Source organism: Mesoplodon bidens, assembly GCF_964165515.1.
Source record: "Mesoplodon bidens genome assembly, chromosome: 10".
NCBI lineage: Eukaryota > Metazoa > Chordata > Mammalia > Artiodactyla > Ziphiidae > Mesoplodon > Mesoplodon bidens.
Genome location: NC_138172.1, coordinates 9,743,317 through 9,759,568, shown reverse-complemented (window position 1 = coordinate 9,759,568; position 16,252 = coordinate 9,743,317). Strand labels below are relative to the sequence as shown.

General features: G+C 40.3%; 1 protein-coding gene across 1 annotated transcript in view; it reads left to right on the top strand.

Annotated features, from left to right (window-relative positions):
- The window catches only part of GRM7 (glutamate metabotropic receptor 7), a gene marked incomplete at its 3' end in the record, with an annotated part of 813,045 nt that overhangs the window by 385,283 nt on the left and 411,510 nt on the right, over positions 1 to 16,252 (top strand). The window contains exon 3 of the mRNA XM_081247592.1: positions 12,673 to 12,814. Coding sequence (XP_081103718.1) covers positions 12,673 to 12,814 — 142 coding nt within the window. The remainder of the gene's footprint in view (positions 1 to 12,672; positions 12,815 to 16,252) is intronic.

Here is a 16,252-nt window from a genome sequence, read left to right as displayed (position 1 = left end):
TGACTATTATACTCGGGGTAGAAAAATTCATTATCTCACATTCTTCCCTTGTGGGTGTTGCTGTGACACTAACCTGCAAGTATGTTTACCAGAAGCAATGCAATTGCAGGCTCAATTGCTTCAAAAGCATGGGTTTTATTTTTATGCATAGACTTCTCATTAATTTTTATTTCATTTATTCAGTTTCAATAACCCTTTGCATATGCAATGACAGGTGACTATGATGCCCTATCCTCTGTTATTCTTTTTTTCTCCCTTTTGTTAACCAAAGCATAAAGCATAAAGCATTAAAACCTGCCAATGGTTTATTTAATCATTTATGTCTCTGTCTAGAATTTGAGGATATCTGCATTCATGTCTCCTCCTTTCTTCTCGCTTATATTGAGGTCATTAAAGGTGTGATTTTATTTATTCCTTTTTTAAAAAATAAATTTATTTATTTATTTCTGGCTGTGTTGGATCTTCGTTGCTGTGCACGGGCTTTCTCTAGTTGCGGCAAGTGGGGGCTACTCTTCATTGCGGTGCGCGGGCTTCTCATTCAGGTGGCTTCTCTTTGTTGCGGAGCATGGGCTCTAGGTACGTGGGCTTCAGTAGTTGTGGCACGCGGGCTCAGTACCTGTGGCTCGTGGGCTCTAGAGTGCAGGCTCAGTAGTTGTGGTGCACGGGCTTAGTTACTCCGCAGCATGTGGGATCCTCCTGGAACAGGGCTCGAACCCGTGTCCCCTGCACTGGCAGGTGGATTCCTAACCACTGCGCCACCAGGGAAGTCCTATTCCTCTTTTGAATATACTCTGGGTTTAAGAATGAAAAATCTTTCATTTCTATTTCAAATCACAATAAAAATGAATATGTCACAAAAGGCAACTATATTTGCAAAAACACTGAAGAAAAAATGTCATCCTGGTTTAATACTGAAGACTGTGATGTGATCCAGCATCTTGCTTTATGTCTTGTGCTTAAAGAAGTGTTATGTGTGTATATGTTAATCCCAATAAAATAGATAACCAACAAGGACCTACTGTATAGCACAGGGAACTATACTCAATATTTTGTAGTAACCTATAAGGGAAAAGAATCTGAATCCCTTTGCCATACAATTGAAATTAATACAACATTGTAAATCAATTATACTTCAATCAAAAAAAGAGAAGTGTCATGTGACATAAAGCCTTAAATACTACACTCTTCAGTGAGGGAGGGGAAGAAATTCTTCTGAGCGTGTGAAAAATGGTGAGGGTGACATAGTTCTAAAGCCATTAAATGCAGAATTCATTTGTTTCCACTTCTTTGATTTGAGACATACACGCTGATAAATAGCAAGGTTCCTTTAACAATGATAAATGCTCACATTCTTTAAAAATGGCTTTTATTGATATGTGTACTCTTTCAAGTCTCAAGAGAACAATATTTTGCTGCAGTACTGATCTATCTTAGCAGAGACACTAAGGGGAGGGGGGGAACGAGCTGCAGAAAAAGATGCTGAAAATAGCACAATTCTAAATTTCAGTGTCATTTCTCTTTTAGCATGCAGAGGTCACGATTTCAATGACAGCTGGTCATATGAGGGAAGTCTGATTTTGATATCCAGTATTGTAAACTGTTATTCAAATTGATAGTGTTAATCATATGAAAGGGATGCTTTCTTTATATTTTTTATAAAGTTGAATTCTGTGTGTTTAAACATTCCATCAACCGTGCTGAATGAGCCTTGAGATCTGAGTACAATTATCCCTTTCCCATTGACAGGATGAAGACTCAATCGTTTTTATCCTCTAAGGATGTACAAAGAGAGAGATGTTTGTGTTTTGAAGGGGCTGAGTTAAAAATCTCTGGCACTGATTCATTAAATGAAAAGATACTATTATAGAAGAGTGAACAAGCATGTTCACTGTTTAGAAAAGTTTGATGGCCTAGAAGGTCCTAGGCGTTTTAAGCATTCCAGTTATGCTGGTTTATTGATTCATTGAGAGAAATGTGATGGAGGAAAGAGTAAGGGTGGGATGTGGGGGGAACCTCATCAGAATCCTCAGAGCTGATGAGGAAACAGCTGTGGGCCGAGGGTCGGTTGTTTTCACTTTGTGTCCTGGCATGTGCTGGTACTGACTTCCAAGCTGCTGTCCTCTCATCTATACAATGAATGAGTACCTCACCTTTCCCCACCTCCTTTAGTACCTGGTGGTGTTCAGAGAAGGTTACCAAAGGAGAAGGGGGAGGCATAAATTAGGTATTTGGGATTGCACACTACTATATATAAAATAGGCACCCAACAACCTACTGTATAGCACAGGGAACTATACTCAATATTTTGTAATAAGCTATAAGGGAAAATAAGCTGAAAAAGAATATATATATATATATATATGTATATGTGTATACATATATATATATATATATATATATGTCACTTTGCTGTACACTTGAAACTTAACCCAACATTGTAAATCAACTCTACTTCAATCAAAAAAAAGAATGGAGGAATTAAAAAGTCTTTGGAACCAATAAAGGGAGTCCTTATGGGGGAAAGGTATTACTTTAGTGAAAGAACCAATGAAGAATGGCATAAATCACTTATTAACTTATTCAGGAAAACTAGTAGTATGGAGATTATTTTTAAAATTAGTCTAGTATAGTGCTGCAAGATATGCATACACAGATTACTAGGGAATTCATAAAGGTAAGAGCATATCTTTAGAACCACTGCCTTAGAAATGTAATGAAATATTAAAATAGTTCCTCCCTCTCTCTCTCTCTCTCTATATATATATATATACACACACACACACACATATATATGTATATATATTTATATATATGCCTGCCCTAAATTCCCACTGAATTTGAATTCTCTGGATGGATTCCCACACAGACATGATATCCAATTATCCCCTAATTTTCAAGAATCTAAAAATGAGTGGTGATATGTACATGTATAACTGATTATAGCAGAAACTAACACAACATTGTAAATCAACTATACTCCAATAAAAAATTTTAAAAAAAAGATCACACACAAAAAACTTAAAAACATAAAATAAATCAGAAAATCAGCCTGCTCCATTTCCCCCCTCACACAGCCAAGTGGGAACTTGACTAAATGCAAATAGTGGTTTGGAAAAAGCAGTCATGTTTGGGATTCATGAGTTGACCTCCTTCTTACTGTCCAGGGATGCATAGTGGTCTATCCTTACAGAGGCGCTGCTTGGAGACAAGTGACAGTTGCTTCTGACGGCTGAGGCTGCTCAAGCCACAGGGAAAACCAGTGACTGTAAAAAATCAGCCAATTTCTTAGTTCTTGTTCAGGGAAAGGAACAGCTTGCCTTCCAAAGGCTTCTTGAATCAGGGCATATTCTTCATTAACCCGCTCGCGACCTGCCAGGTTACCAGCTGCTGAGAATAACTTGATGTTTCGTACTGGGATTTTGGTTGCAAGCAAAACTCGGAGCATCTTCAGCGGCCATCACAGTTTTGAAAGAGAATTAAGAGGAAAAGTTATCTTATTAGTGTGTATTCCCTTGAGAATGAATAGGATATTTTTCTTTTGTGTTGATTTCTTTATCCCTAGCAACTGAAAGAATGCTTGAGACATGCCAGATGCTTAGTGAATTTTCTGTTTAATGAATGAATGCATGGATGTAAAATGGCAAAGAGGGTAACTCAGAGTGTAACATCACCGGCTGAGAGAGGATGAAATCAGAAATTTAAGAAGAAAAAACATGTTAATTTCAGAGCATCAGCTCTGATGCTGAGTTGGCCGTCACCTTCCCTTTCCAGACCATTGTCAGCATCTTTAAAATCAGAGGGTTGTACTAAGTGTGCTTTCATTTCTTAGGTTCTCAGATCGAGCCAGCTAGAATACGCATGGCTCTGTTCAAGATTGCTTTAAATCTCAGTGTCTCCCAAAGTAAGATGCGCATTCTTCTCAGGCACAATGATGCCCCTGAAATTGCTGAACATATTTAAGTGAGATGTGAAGTCTGACATTTCTTGGCTGAAAGATATGATGGATTGACCTTTCAGTAACCTGTCCAGACAGCCCATGATTTCTACTCTCAGTGAGAGACATAGTGCTCCCTGGCAGGGACAGAGGAGAACGTTTTTCACCCAAGCATATAGTTTCTTATGGTTTTTGTCTCATAAAGTCTCGTGCAATCCAGCCCCAGCCCCATTGGTCTAACCGCTGCTTTTTATTACACGTTGCTGTAGGCAGGCTCATCTCTGCAAGCTCCCCTAAATGCTCTTTCCAGTCTGGCTCCTGAGCATTTCCTTTGAGTGTTCATCTGCCCTTGCTTCCGCCTTCCTGCTTTCTATCCTCTTCCCTCTCAATCTAGAAAGGAATATGCATATGTGAACGATTATGCAGCCAGTTAGTGACAAAGAAAAATCAAAAACCCTGAGCCTGTAATTCTCAGGCTTCCAACAAATGTGCCTCAATCACCACAATCTTTGCCCACCTCTCCTCCGACCCTGGGTACCTTTTCCCACGTCCCTGTGGCTACTTACTCTCTTCCACTTTGTCTCCCTCTCCCCCCCAGCTATCTTGCCCACGGATACCTGCAGGTGCCAATCGATCGCTTTTTCCCCAGCATCTCCCACCACTGCAGTTGTGATTCCTGGCCTTTTTTCTGCATTGTACATTTCTTTGAAAGTTTACACTGTCAGGAATTTTCTCTCCCTTTTATAATGGGCTGGAAATTCTTTAAAGGCAAGGATAAGTTAGGATTGTGTTCAACTGCAAATAACAGAAAACTGAATGCTAGTAGTCAAATAAAAGCATGGTTTGTTTTCTCACATATCAGGAAGTTCAGAGGTAAGTGGCTGCTGGCACTATTGCTTCTGCTCAACGATGCATAACGTCAGGGACTCTAGTTCTTTCTTTCTGGTTTCCTATTTTCAGAGTGTTTTGCTTCATCATTTTCCTTGTGGCTGGATGGTGTCAAGAGGACAGTAAGAGCTCTCGACGTAACATCTAAAGGCTGGAGGAAGAGGGATGCCAGCCTCTTTCTTTCCCTCTCTCCTTTCCAAAACGAGCAAGTTTTTCCAGAACTGTCTCCAGCAACCCCTACTGGTTTCATGGATATCATGGTCATTTCTACCTTCAAAAGAGGCTGGGAGGGCTTCCCTGGTGGCGCAGTGGTTGAGAGTCTGCCTGCTGATGCAGGAGACGCGGGTTCGTGCCCCGGTCCGGGAAGATCCCACATGCCGCAGAGCGGCTGGGCCCATGAGCCATGGCCGCGGGGCCTGCGCATCCGGAGCCTGTGCTCCGCAATGGGAGAGGCTACGGCAGTGAGAGGCCCACGTACTGCAAAAAAAAAAAAAAAAGAGGCTGGGCGATTCGGGAGCAGAACTGCCCCCTTGATCTGTGATAGGCTGTTGCTTGGGACCAGACATCTCTCCATCCTGAGCAAAACCAGGAATCTGATAGCCAAGAAGGAAGGGAGGGCTGGGCAATCTTATGCGTAACGACGTTTCCAGTTTGACTTCTGTCTTCCCTCCATCAAGTATCCTTCCACTGACCCCCTACACAGATGTGAAACATCCCATCTGAGACTAAATTTCTTCCATCACACTTTTGGTGATTCCTCTAACAAGATGTGTTATGTATGTCTTTATCTGCTTTTATGACGTCTGTCATCCTCTCCCTGTAATTTGTGAACTATATTTTGAAAGACAAAAATCCTACTACTCCACTGTCATTAAATTTGTGATTTTGGGTGAGTTACTTCAGAATGCCTCTGTTTCCACCTGTCCAAATGGGAATGTTAGCAAAGCTGCCTCATGCGGTTATATAGCTAATGAATATGATATAAAGCTTTTAGGATGGTATCTGACACATACACAGAATTTCATGAGTGTCAGTCTTTCTTCTGTGATTAATATCATCACTATCAAACTCTCCAGACCTCAGTCGCCCCGTTTGTAATGGAGAATGGAACACAGTCATTTCTAAGACTCTTTATACTGCCCTCATATATTCCTTCAGGGAAAAAAAAAATTCCTAGAGAGCCTTTCACATAGTAGGGTCTCAATAAGTATTTGCTAACATGAATTGGCATATCTAAATAATAGACCAGATCATCAGAGAGAGTGTATCATGGGTACGTTCTGACAGAACTGAGTTGCAAACTTTAAATGCTTTCTTATTGCTTCTGCTTATGAGATGGAAAAGAATCCATAATCATTTGGGAGAGAAAAGTATTTTTAATGGAAACACTCTGGGGCCTGATTCCTGAAGTTTCTCTTGCAGTTACAGATTGCTCGCTACCACAGGCAGACAGAAAACTGACCAGTTTTCAGCTCCAAATTGAAAAGCAGATTGATTTCTGGCATGCTGGAATTCCTTCCATTACTTCAGTGGCTTGTATGTCCTCAGGCTGCTGAAAGCGGGCTTTTTCAGTCAAAGCTGACGTGTTACGAACGGAGTTGTCCTGTGACATGCATCCATTTGCAACATGTATGATGATACCGTCCAATTTTTCCTACATGTTTGTGCCCCATGGAAATGCTACCTAACTGTCAGTTGCAATGCCAGCTGCCACTGCCGAATTCCAATTAGTCTTCACACACAAAAGAAATGCACCTCAAAAGTTAGGTTCTTAAGCTTGTGATGTTGAACCAATATTTTCTCAAATGTAGGTTGCTCGTGTGCTGAGGTCACTCAGTAACATCAGATATGTAACAGAGTGCGAGCTGAATCCACTCTGAGGGACTAAGCTAGCACACAAACCATAGAAAGTTTGCATTCAATAGGGCAGTAGCTTGAGATGAAAAAATTGGTTACATGAGCTAACTGACATCTGAACACCAGGTGTGTGTGTGCAGGTGTGTGGACCACTTCATTCCTTGCTGGCAGACACACCAGACCTGGATTATTGTCTCACAATGGCCCATTTCTGGCATGACATGCTTGGTCTGAATTGAATGCCTGGTCAAAGTCATCTGTGTGCAATATACGTACACTTATCTACCTGCCACATTCTCCTTTGGGTCTGAGACAAATGAAATGACTGTCTTTCCAGCAGGTACCTCTGAAGCCTTCCAGGAGGAAAAGATCAAAACAGCATGTTTCTCTCTCATCCTTTGTTTTTCCATCTTCTTTCCTCTTTACATTTCAGCTTTAGGAACATGACCATTCTCATTACCATGTTAATAGCTAGTTTCTTTCTTCTGTTGAGTTGTTTGATTTTGCTCACCTGCGGGCACTTCTCTCTGAGGCATGGTGAGCATCTCGATTCTGCAATCACAAAACGCCACACATCGGTTGCCCTAGCGCGCCCTGGCTGAGCCCAAAACCCACAAGTGCTGGCTGCCCCTCCACTAAGTGTGTCGCCAAATGGAGTTGGCTCTCATTTGCTTAACCACTCAGTTGTAATTGAATCCTGATGAGAAGCTGGGTTTCCATCCAGAATTATTCCCCTTCTCCTGCCGAGAAGGTGGTATAGTGGCCATTTCTTCCCCACAGCAGCCCTAGAACAGTTTGCAGATGGTTTCATCCCTCTATCCTCTCTGATGTTTTCCAGCCTTGGAGCGATTATGGCCTTGAGACTGTAGGCGCCATTACCAAGGGATGTTTCTCCTGTTGCTTTCTCTCTGCATCACTGGAAACCTTATAACAAAGCATAATGATGCATCCCTTCCTTCTTTCTCCCTATCTCACCGTCGTAAGAGTGCCCTAAAAATGCTTGGCTAAAATATCCATGCCTAAATTCTACTTTTACCTAAATTGGCTACAACCAATTTGGAGATACCCAAGTGAATATTTCTCGAAATCTGATCTCCTGGCCACCTGCAGCAGTATCACCTAGAGCAGTGATCTCAAAATATGGTCCCCTGACCTACAACATCAGCATCACCTGGAAATTTGTTAGAAATGCAGATTCAGAGGCCTCACTCAAACCTACTGAATGAGAATTTCTGGAGGTGTGGACCAGAAATACGTGTTTTGAAACAACTCCTCCAGGTGAATGAATGCGTGAGAACCACTGAGTTAAAGCTCTTGTTAAAAATTCAGATTCCTGGGCTTGCTCCACTACTTACTAAATAAGAATTCATTACAGATAAGACCCAGAAAGGTAGGTAGGTATAGGTAGATTAGATAGATAGGTAGATGTGTGTGTGTGTGTGTGTTTGTGTGTGTGTGTATTTAAATTTTATCTTGAAATAATTTTAGATTTACAAAAGAGTTACAAAGGTAAGATTCCTATATACCCATCTTTGATTTCCCCCAAATGTTAATACTTTAAATAACTAGTATACATTTATCAAAATTGAGAAATTAACAATGTAAAAATACTCTTAACTACAGGCTTTATTCAAATTTCACCAGTTTTTACATGAATGTCTTTTGGCTGTCCAAGGATCCAATCCAGTTTTCAGTTTCTCAGTCTTTTATTTCATGATCTTGACAATTTTGAAAAGCACAAGTCAGGTATTTTGTAGGATGTCCCTCAATTTGAATTTTTTTCTGACATTTTCTCATGAGCAGATGAAGATTAAGGTTATGGGTTTGGGGAAGAGTAAAATACAAATGGGGTCACCCTTATCATCGCATCATATCGGGGCACATTAAATCAACGTGGCTTAGCACTAGTGATGTTAACGTAGTGATCCAGTTAGAGTCTGCTGAGTTTATCCACTGTTCAGTTATTCTTTTTCCTTTTCCATATTCTTAGGCTAGGCACTAAGTCCAGACTACACTTAAGGGCAAAACAATTAATCTCCACTTCTTCAAAGGAAGAATATCAAAGAAGTTGTAGGCATATGTTTAAACCACCAGAATAATTAGTAAATATTTGCGGTGAGATTCTTTTTTTTTTTTCGGTATGTGGGCCTCTCACTGTTGTGGCCTCTCCCGTTGCGGAGCACAGGCTCCGGACGCGCAGGCTCAGCGGCCATGGCTCATGGGCCCAGCCGCTCCGCGGCATGTGGGATCTTCCCGGACCGGGGCACGAACCCGTGTCCCCTGCATCGGCAGGCGGACTCTCAACCACTGCACCACCAGGGAAGCCCGCGGTGAGATTCTTTTAAGCTATATAAATGTTCAGTGTCTCCTTATAATTTCCCACATGAATTTTAGCATTCATCAGTGGACCTTGCCTGCAGCAGTTTTTCCTCTAATGTTCTAATGGTGATATTCCATGTCACTCATTCCTTCAAAATTTATCAGTTGGGATTGTTCTGTGAGGAGGATTCATTCCATCTTTCCTATTTATTGATTATTTTGGTCCTTTATTTTTCAACAGTATGGATTCCTGAGTATGTATTGTGTGTATTCTTTGGATAGTCATTCAGTACCATCATTATTTATTTTGTTGCTAATATTATTCTAGCTTTGTTCATTGGAAGCTCTTTTTTTTTTTTTTTTTTTTTTTTTTGTGGTACGCAGGCCTCTCACTGTTGTGGCCTCTCCCATTGCGGAGCACAGGCTCAGTGGCCATGGCTCACGGGCCCAGCTGCTCCGCGGCATGTGGGATCTTCCTGGACCGGGGCACGAACCCATGTCCCCCGCATCGGCAGGTGGACTCTCAACCACTGTGCCACTAGGGAAGCCCTGGGAGCTCTTTTAGGTTGGCTCCTATGTCCTTCTGACATCCCCCCTTCCATTTTTTTTTTCTTTTGTGGACTTCTTGCTTCCTGACATGACAAGTTGATCCAGACTTGTCTTGCATGTGCTTTGCCCCAGCTTCAGAATCAACCGTTTCTCCAAAGAGACCTGGTTCTTTTTGTTGAAAGACGGTATTTCAAAACCAGTCTGATCACTAGATGTTGCTATGGAGTGTCACTACTTGTAGACTGTCTCAATGGATAGTGGTAGGGTACCTATGTATGTATGTATACTAGCCCACATATGCATGTATGTATGTATAAGATAACCGACGCACGCAAGCGTCTCACTCTAAGCCATGAGTTTACACTGTGTCTGACTCCGCCTCACGCCACGTGTTCCATTCTAGCCACATTCTCTTGTTTGCGTTTAAATTCTTTACCTAACTCTGAGAAACCTGATTCCCATTACATACAATTTCTTTTTTGTTTTGTTGGACTCCAGTATGGGTAGCAGTTCCAGCATTGCTAACTTGTATCCCTGTGGAAAATTTACAAATTAGAGCACCATTTTATGTGCTGTTCTTCTTGTCTTTATCCTTAGAGTTTCCAGTCATACGCTATTTTTAAAAGTTACTTAGGACAGCTCCTTTCCTATTCATCCCCTTCAGTGAAATGCTCTGATACACTTATATTGCAGTTCGTTTGTCACAGTCTGCATTCCATTTTAGGATCCCCTAATTTCTTGGTTGATTTTGCATACAGTAAAGTCCAGTTGTTGTGACCCATTGTTTTAGGGTTTTGGCAAGTGCCTGGAGTCATGTATCTACATCACAGTACCATACAGAACATTTCCACTGCCCCCAAGTGCCCTTGTGCAGTCCCTTTGTAGTCAACCCCTCCTCTCTCCCCTATAACCGCTGGCATCCACTGATCTGCTTTCCACCCCTATGGTTTTGCTTTTTCCTAGAATGTCATGTGAATGAATTATATAATATGTAGTATTTTTGGTTTAACTTTTTCACTTAGCAAAATGCATTTAAGATTCATTCACGTTCTTCCAAGAATCAGTAGTTCCCTTTTGTTGCTGAGCAGTATCCTATTGCCTGGGTAGACCACAGTTAGTTTATCCATTCACCTGTTGACAGATGTCTTAGTTGTTTCCAGTTTTAGTGATTGTGAATGAAGTTTCTATAAACATTTACGAGCACACTTGTGTGAACATAACTTTTCAGTTCACTTGGATAAACAGCTAGGATTGGAACTACTGCTTGATATGTTAACTCTATATTTAACATTTTGGAAATGCCAAACTATTTTCCAAACTGGTTGTACCATTGTGCATTTCCACCAGCAATGAATGAGCATCCTATTGCTCTGCATGTTCTCTAGTATTTGGTATTGTTAGTATTTTTTAACAGCTATTTTAATAGGTGTTTAGTAATATATCACTGTGGCTTTTTCTGCTTTTTGGGGGGAGGAGTTGTTTAGCTCTTCTTTCTCTTTCTCTGTAGAAGTTTAGGTTGCTGATTTTGGATGTTTCTTCTTTCCGAACATAAGCATTTAATGATATCTATTTCCTTATAAACATCAGTTTAACTGTAATTTATACATTTTGAGATGTTGCAGTTTCATTTTCATTTAGTTAGAAATACTTTTAAATTTCCCTTGACACTTCCTCTTTGACACGTGGGTAGTTTAGATGTGTGTTGTTTAACTAACAAGTGTTTGAAGATTTTCCTGTTTTCTTTCGGTTATTGATTTCCAGTTTGATTCTGTTATGGTCTGAGAGCATAATGTTCTTTTGAATTTAAGTTTTTTTTTCTCTTTTATGACCCAGAAGATGGTCTAGCTTAATGAATGTTCCATTTTCCACTTGAAAAGAATGTCTACTCTTCGGTTGTCCTGGGGATCGCTCTGTAAATGTCAATTAGGTCAAGTTGGTTGATAGTGTTGCTGGACTTCTATACTTTATAGAAGGACCATTGGTGATTTCAAGCACATAGAAGGTTGAGAGCCACTTAGAGGGAACTGACACTGATTGGGATTAAGAAGTAATGGAGGTTCACTTCTGGATTAGAGTTTATGCTTTTCTATGCTTATGGAAGCCTAGTAGCTTCCACCCAGTTGTCGATCCTCTGGGTATAAGCTTGTTGATTGCGGGTATCTCCACATTACAAAAAGAACAAGGTTTTCCTCTTGTCTCTGCCCCTAGGGCTTCTGCCCATTGGATGACCTTTGGGGCCTTTCCTACAAATAATCCTCTCTACCTCTTTTGTCTATGCCAGCCTTTCTTAAGTTGTGTTTTATAAAACAAACAAACAAAGCAAACAAAAACCACTAGATCCAGGAGCTGCTACTAAGCAGGTGTTGAGTAGTGGGGAGGGTATCAGTTGCTTACTAAACTTCTGCATATTCCCGTCTTGAAATTCATAAGCCAGTTAATACCATAATGGTCCTGAGAAATCTGTAGTAAACACATCTATTTTTCTATTTAATCCCCTTTTCTATTAACATGAAATGGGCAATGCTAACTACCTTATAAGAATTTTTAAGATCAGATAACATATATAGAACACACATTTGTAGGTTGGGCACATAGTATGTGGTAAATAAAAATGTATTACTCTGATTTATAATAGTTGATCTTGTTCTTGTGGTTTTATTTTTAGATTTACTCCATTGGCTATGAGCTTGAAAAGTTGGAACGGGTATAAAGGGGAAAAAATTATGAGAATGCAAACACCAGAAAAGCAATAGAAATTGACATGAGTTTTACCTGTTCAAGTACTCTTATATTGTAGTTGACTGTGGTTTTCTTGTAGTGTATTACATTCATTTTAAAAGCCTCCCATCCAGTTTGTCTACCTAAACCTACCTCTCCAGAATCAGTGTCACTGGTACTCCTGTGCATACCAGTGCATTACTAAGAGAATGAGGCTGTGCCTTACCGTGGAAGGTGCACCAAGTATGAACTCAGCATAATGTCCTAAGCCTTCCTCATTCAGCAAATCACCAAGGAAGTGCTATGCACTCAGAATTTGCAAGTTCCTCCTCCCCATCTACTTTCCCTGGTTTGTTTGGTATCTCTGCGAGAACTTTACTGACACTCTGCTTTCTTTTCTTACACAGGAGGGCTCTGCATTGCCCAGTCCGTGAGAATCCCCCAAGAACGCAAAGACAGGACCATTGACTTCGATAGAATTATCAAACAGCTCCTGGACACACCCAACTCCAGGGCTGTCGTGATTTTTGCCAACGATGAGGATATCAAGTAAGGCTGGTGAAATTCATTAATATGCATGTTGCAATTTAGGAGACAGAAAGATCAGGATCCTGGCAGACAAAGGGGAAAAGATAGCACAGAATCAACTCAATAATTACATGGTGGCAGTCTGTTCACACTTCCTACCCCACAGAAATAGTTAGAGCGAACCGTGGAAGCAGCAGCATGTTTCTGTCATGTATTTCCCCCCATTAGCTAAAAAAATGTATTCAATTACTTGTAAAGGAGAAAACCCCTGGACTTTCCGAAGGTTCTTTTATTAAATAATATATCCACGTGTAACAGACTCTTATCTAAAGAGTGGTTCTTCTTAATGTAAAAGAAAAATGCCTTATATTTCTGGCCATATTACTCCTGCTTTGGACTTCATGTGTTCAAAAACCAGGCTTGTCATATTTCTACATTCTCCAATCCACTTGTTGTCTTTTTCTTTACCTTGATCCTCCTTGGTGTCAACAATCTGATTGTTAATTTTGGCTTTCCTTTTTAGCTCATTCCTTGGCCAAGGCATGGAGGGCTAACCTTCGAAATGTTTCTAGAACACAAATAGGCCCTGTTTCCATTTGTGACCACTGCCACCTCGGTTGGTCCACAATCCTTATCATTTTTAGAACAAACAGTAATTACACCTGATTTAAAATATCAAAAAATGTTAAAAAATCTAGATTAAAAAAAAAAGCTGCATTCATCCTGTCCCGTAGCTAACAACTTCTCCTTTCCAGACGCTATAGCTAATAACCAGTGTCTTGTATATTTTTCTAGGGACAGTGTGTATATTTTTACACAAATGGTAGAACACTATTGTTCTCCACCCTGCTCGCCTTCACTCACTCTTCTTTCATGGAAGTCTCTGGATGTCAGTACCTATAGATCTATTCAGTCTTTTCAATAGCCATGCAGAATTGCATTTTATATATTTCCTGTCATTTATCTAACTGCTCCCTTCCTGATTGATATTTAAGGGTTTTTTTGTGTTTGTTTTTTTTTTAATTTCTTTATTTATTTTATTTATTTATTTTTGGCTGCGTTGGGTCTTCCTTGCTGCGTGTGTGCTTTCTCTAGTTGCGGCAAGCGGGGGCTACTCTTCGTTGTGGTGTGTGGGCTTCTCATTGCGGTGGCTTCTCTTGTTGTGGAGCACGGGCTCTAGGCACACGGGCTACTGTACTTGTGGCACGTGGGCTCTAGAGCGCAGGCTCAGTAGTTGTGGCACATGGGCTTCATTGCTCCACGGCATGTGGGAACTTCCTGGACCAGGGCTTGAACCCTTGTGCCCTGCATTGGCAGGCGGATTCTTAACCACTGCGCCACCAGGGAAGCCCGACATTTAAGTTTGATTACAGAGTTTTGCAATTATAAATTGTGTTGTGATAAACTTTCTCTTCCACAAATCTCTGTGTGCAAATATGAAATATTAATATACATACTTTACAATGTGTGATATATAATATTAACATACTGCAAATATATAATAATGTACAAGTGTATTATTTTATATATTTGTAAGTATTTAAAACAGAAATTCCTGGAAAATAAGTTTCCAGGACAAAGATGCGTTCCTTCTTAAATGTGAATATTGTTTTCCAAAGAGATGTTGCCAATTTACACCTCTGCTGATGGGAAAGCTGTGTGGATTTTTTAAATCTTAGTTTGTCTCACAGTTCAAAATAATATGTCACTAATTTGAAGGTGAATATCTTTTATTAAGGGTAAAGTTGAAGGTTGTAGGCCATTGTTACCCCCACGTGGAGTATTGCATCTCCATCATTGACAGCCTGCCGGTCCTGTGTGTCCCCCTCCATGTGTATTCTCCATCTGCTTCTGAATCCACCCATCACTTAATTGGAGTCTGTATTCTCCACTAGTCTGTACGCATCATTAAAATGGAGGTGATGCCCCTTTTGACTTCCTTTCATAACCTTAACCCCATCACAGTTTTGAGCTCTGACATGGGTGGCAGGATGAGTACATGAGAAGAGTATTAAACCTCAAGTCAGGATACCCGAGGATGGATTTTTTTTTTTGCTACTTAAATAACCACTGTCTCACCTTGGGCAAGCCTCTCCCCACACCCTACCTACTTCCCTAACTCTTTGAGGCCTCAGTTTTCCCATCAGTAAAATGAAAATCCTTTTGAGCTCTTTCTATGATGATCTGGACTTCTGCTTTTCTAGCTTTATTTCATTCCATGCTCCCTCGTGGGTTGTGTACTGCAGGCAAGGGGCCACTTGTGTTTCCTCCTTCCTGGGTCTTTGTACATTCTCTTCCAGCTACCTGGAATGCTGTGCTTCCCCACTTTATCATTTTAGTGCCATCCATAGTGTTGCTTTTGAGGGAAGATTTCTCTGAACAATGTAGATTTGATAAGTTTGTCATAACAACTCAGTTTCATAGTTTATGTCACTGATGTAATTTTACGTCCTTTGATCATTTAAGTAGTGTCTGTATTCTCCACTAGTCTGTAGGCATCATTAAGACAGAGATGATGCCCCTTTTGACTTCCTTTCATATCCTTAGCCCTTATCACAGTGCTCAGTACATGGCAGATCCTCAGTGAATGTCATCAAATGAGAATGAATCAAATGCGTAGTCTGTTTAATAATTTAAGTAAAGGCCTCTCTCTCTAAACTTCATGATGCTTTAAAATGTGGTCCTGTTTTTGCATGTAGACCCTGCGTTCACTCACTCAGTTCTCCACCTACAGTGCGTGACTGGTCCTCCAGTGTGTCCTCATCACTCCTCCATCAGAGCTTTGGCTCATGGCGTTTCTCCTCTCCTCTCTACCTGTTGAGATTGTGTCTGTTCTTCAAGGTTTATTTCAAACGTGCCCTTCTCCATGAAACTGTTGCTGATCACCCCTTAGATGTATCATTTCTCTCCTTACAAAATGCTGATTCTCTTGCTCTTAGGGCATTTTCTTCAACACTTTGTGATTTAGTTATTTAAGGCACTTTGTTGTTATAATATTACTCTTTCTTTTTTTTTGCTCCAGATCTTGTCAACTCATACTTTTCTTAATCATCTCATAAATTTTTTTCATACATATTTTGCACATTCTAAAATATGTAATACATTGATAAGGTGTGGCCCCCTGATTATATTTACGTACATGGCACATAAAAGATTTATTTACTAATAGCTCTGGTGATTAATCGGTTGTAATATCCTTGACTTGCAGGTAGTGTGAGGTTTTAGTTTGCGATGTAAAAAGCTATAAAATCTGCTCAATAGCTATGCTCATTATTTTTTGCATGGGAGTTTGTGGTTGAATACCGTTGTGTAGTGTGACTCATAGAAGTCACAGCAGTGATAGTTTTTGAGCACAGTAACAAAAGTCAAGTGCGTATATAAGTTTCTTCCAAAACATGAACTTAAGCCCACTGTTAACCCACAATGTTATGTTATTTCTTTTTTCAGAAGATTTACAGT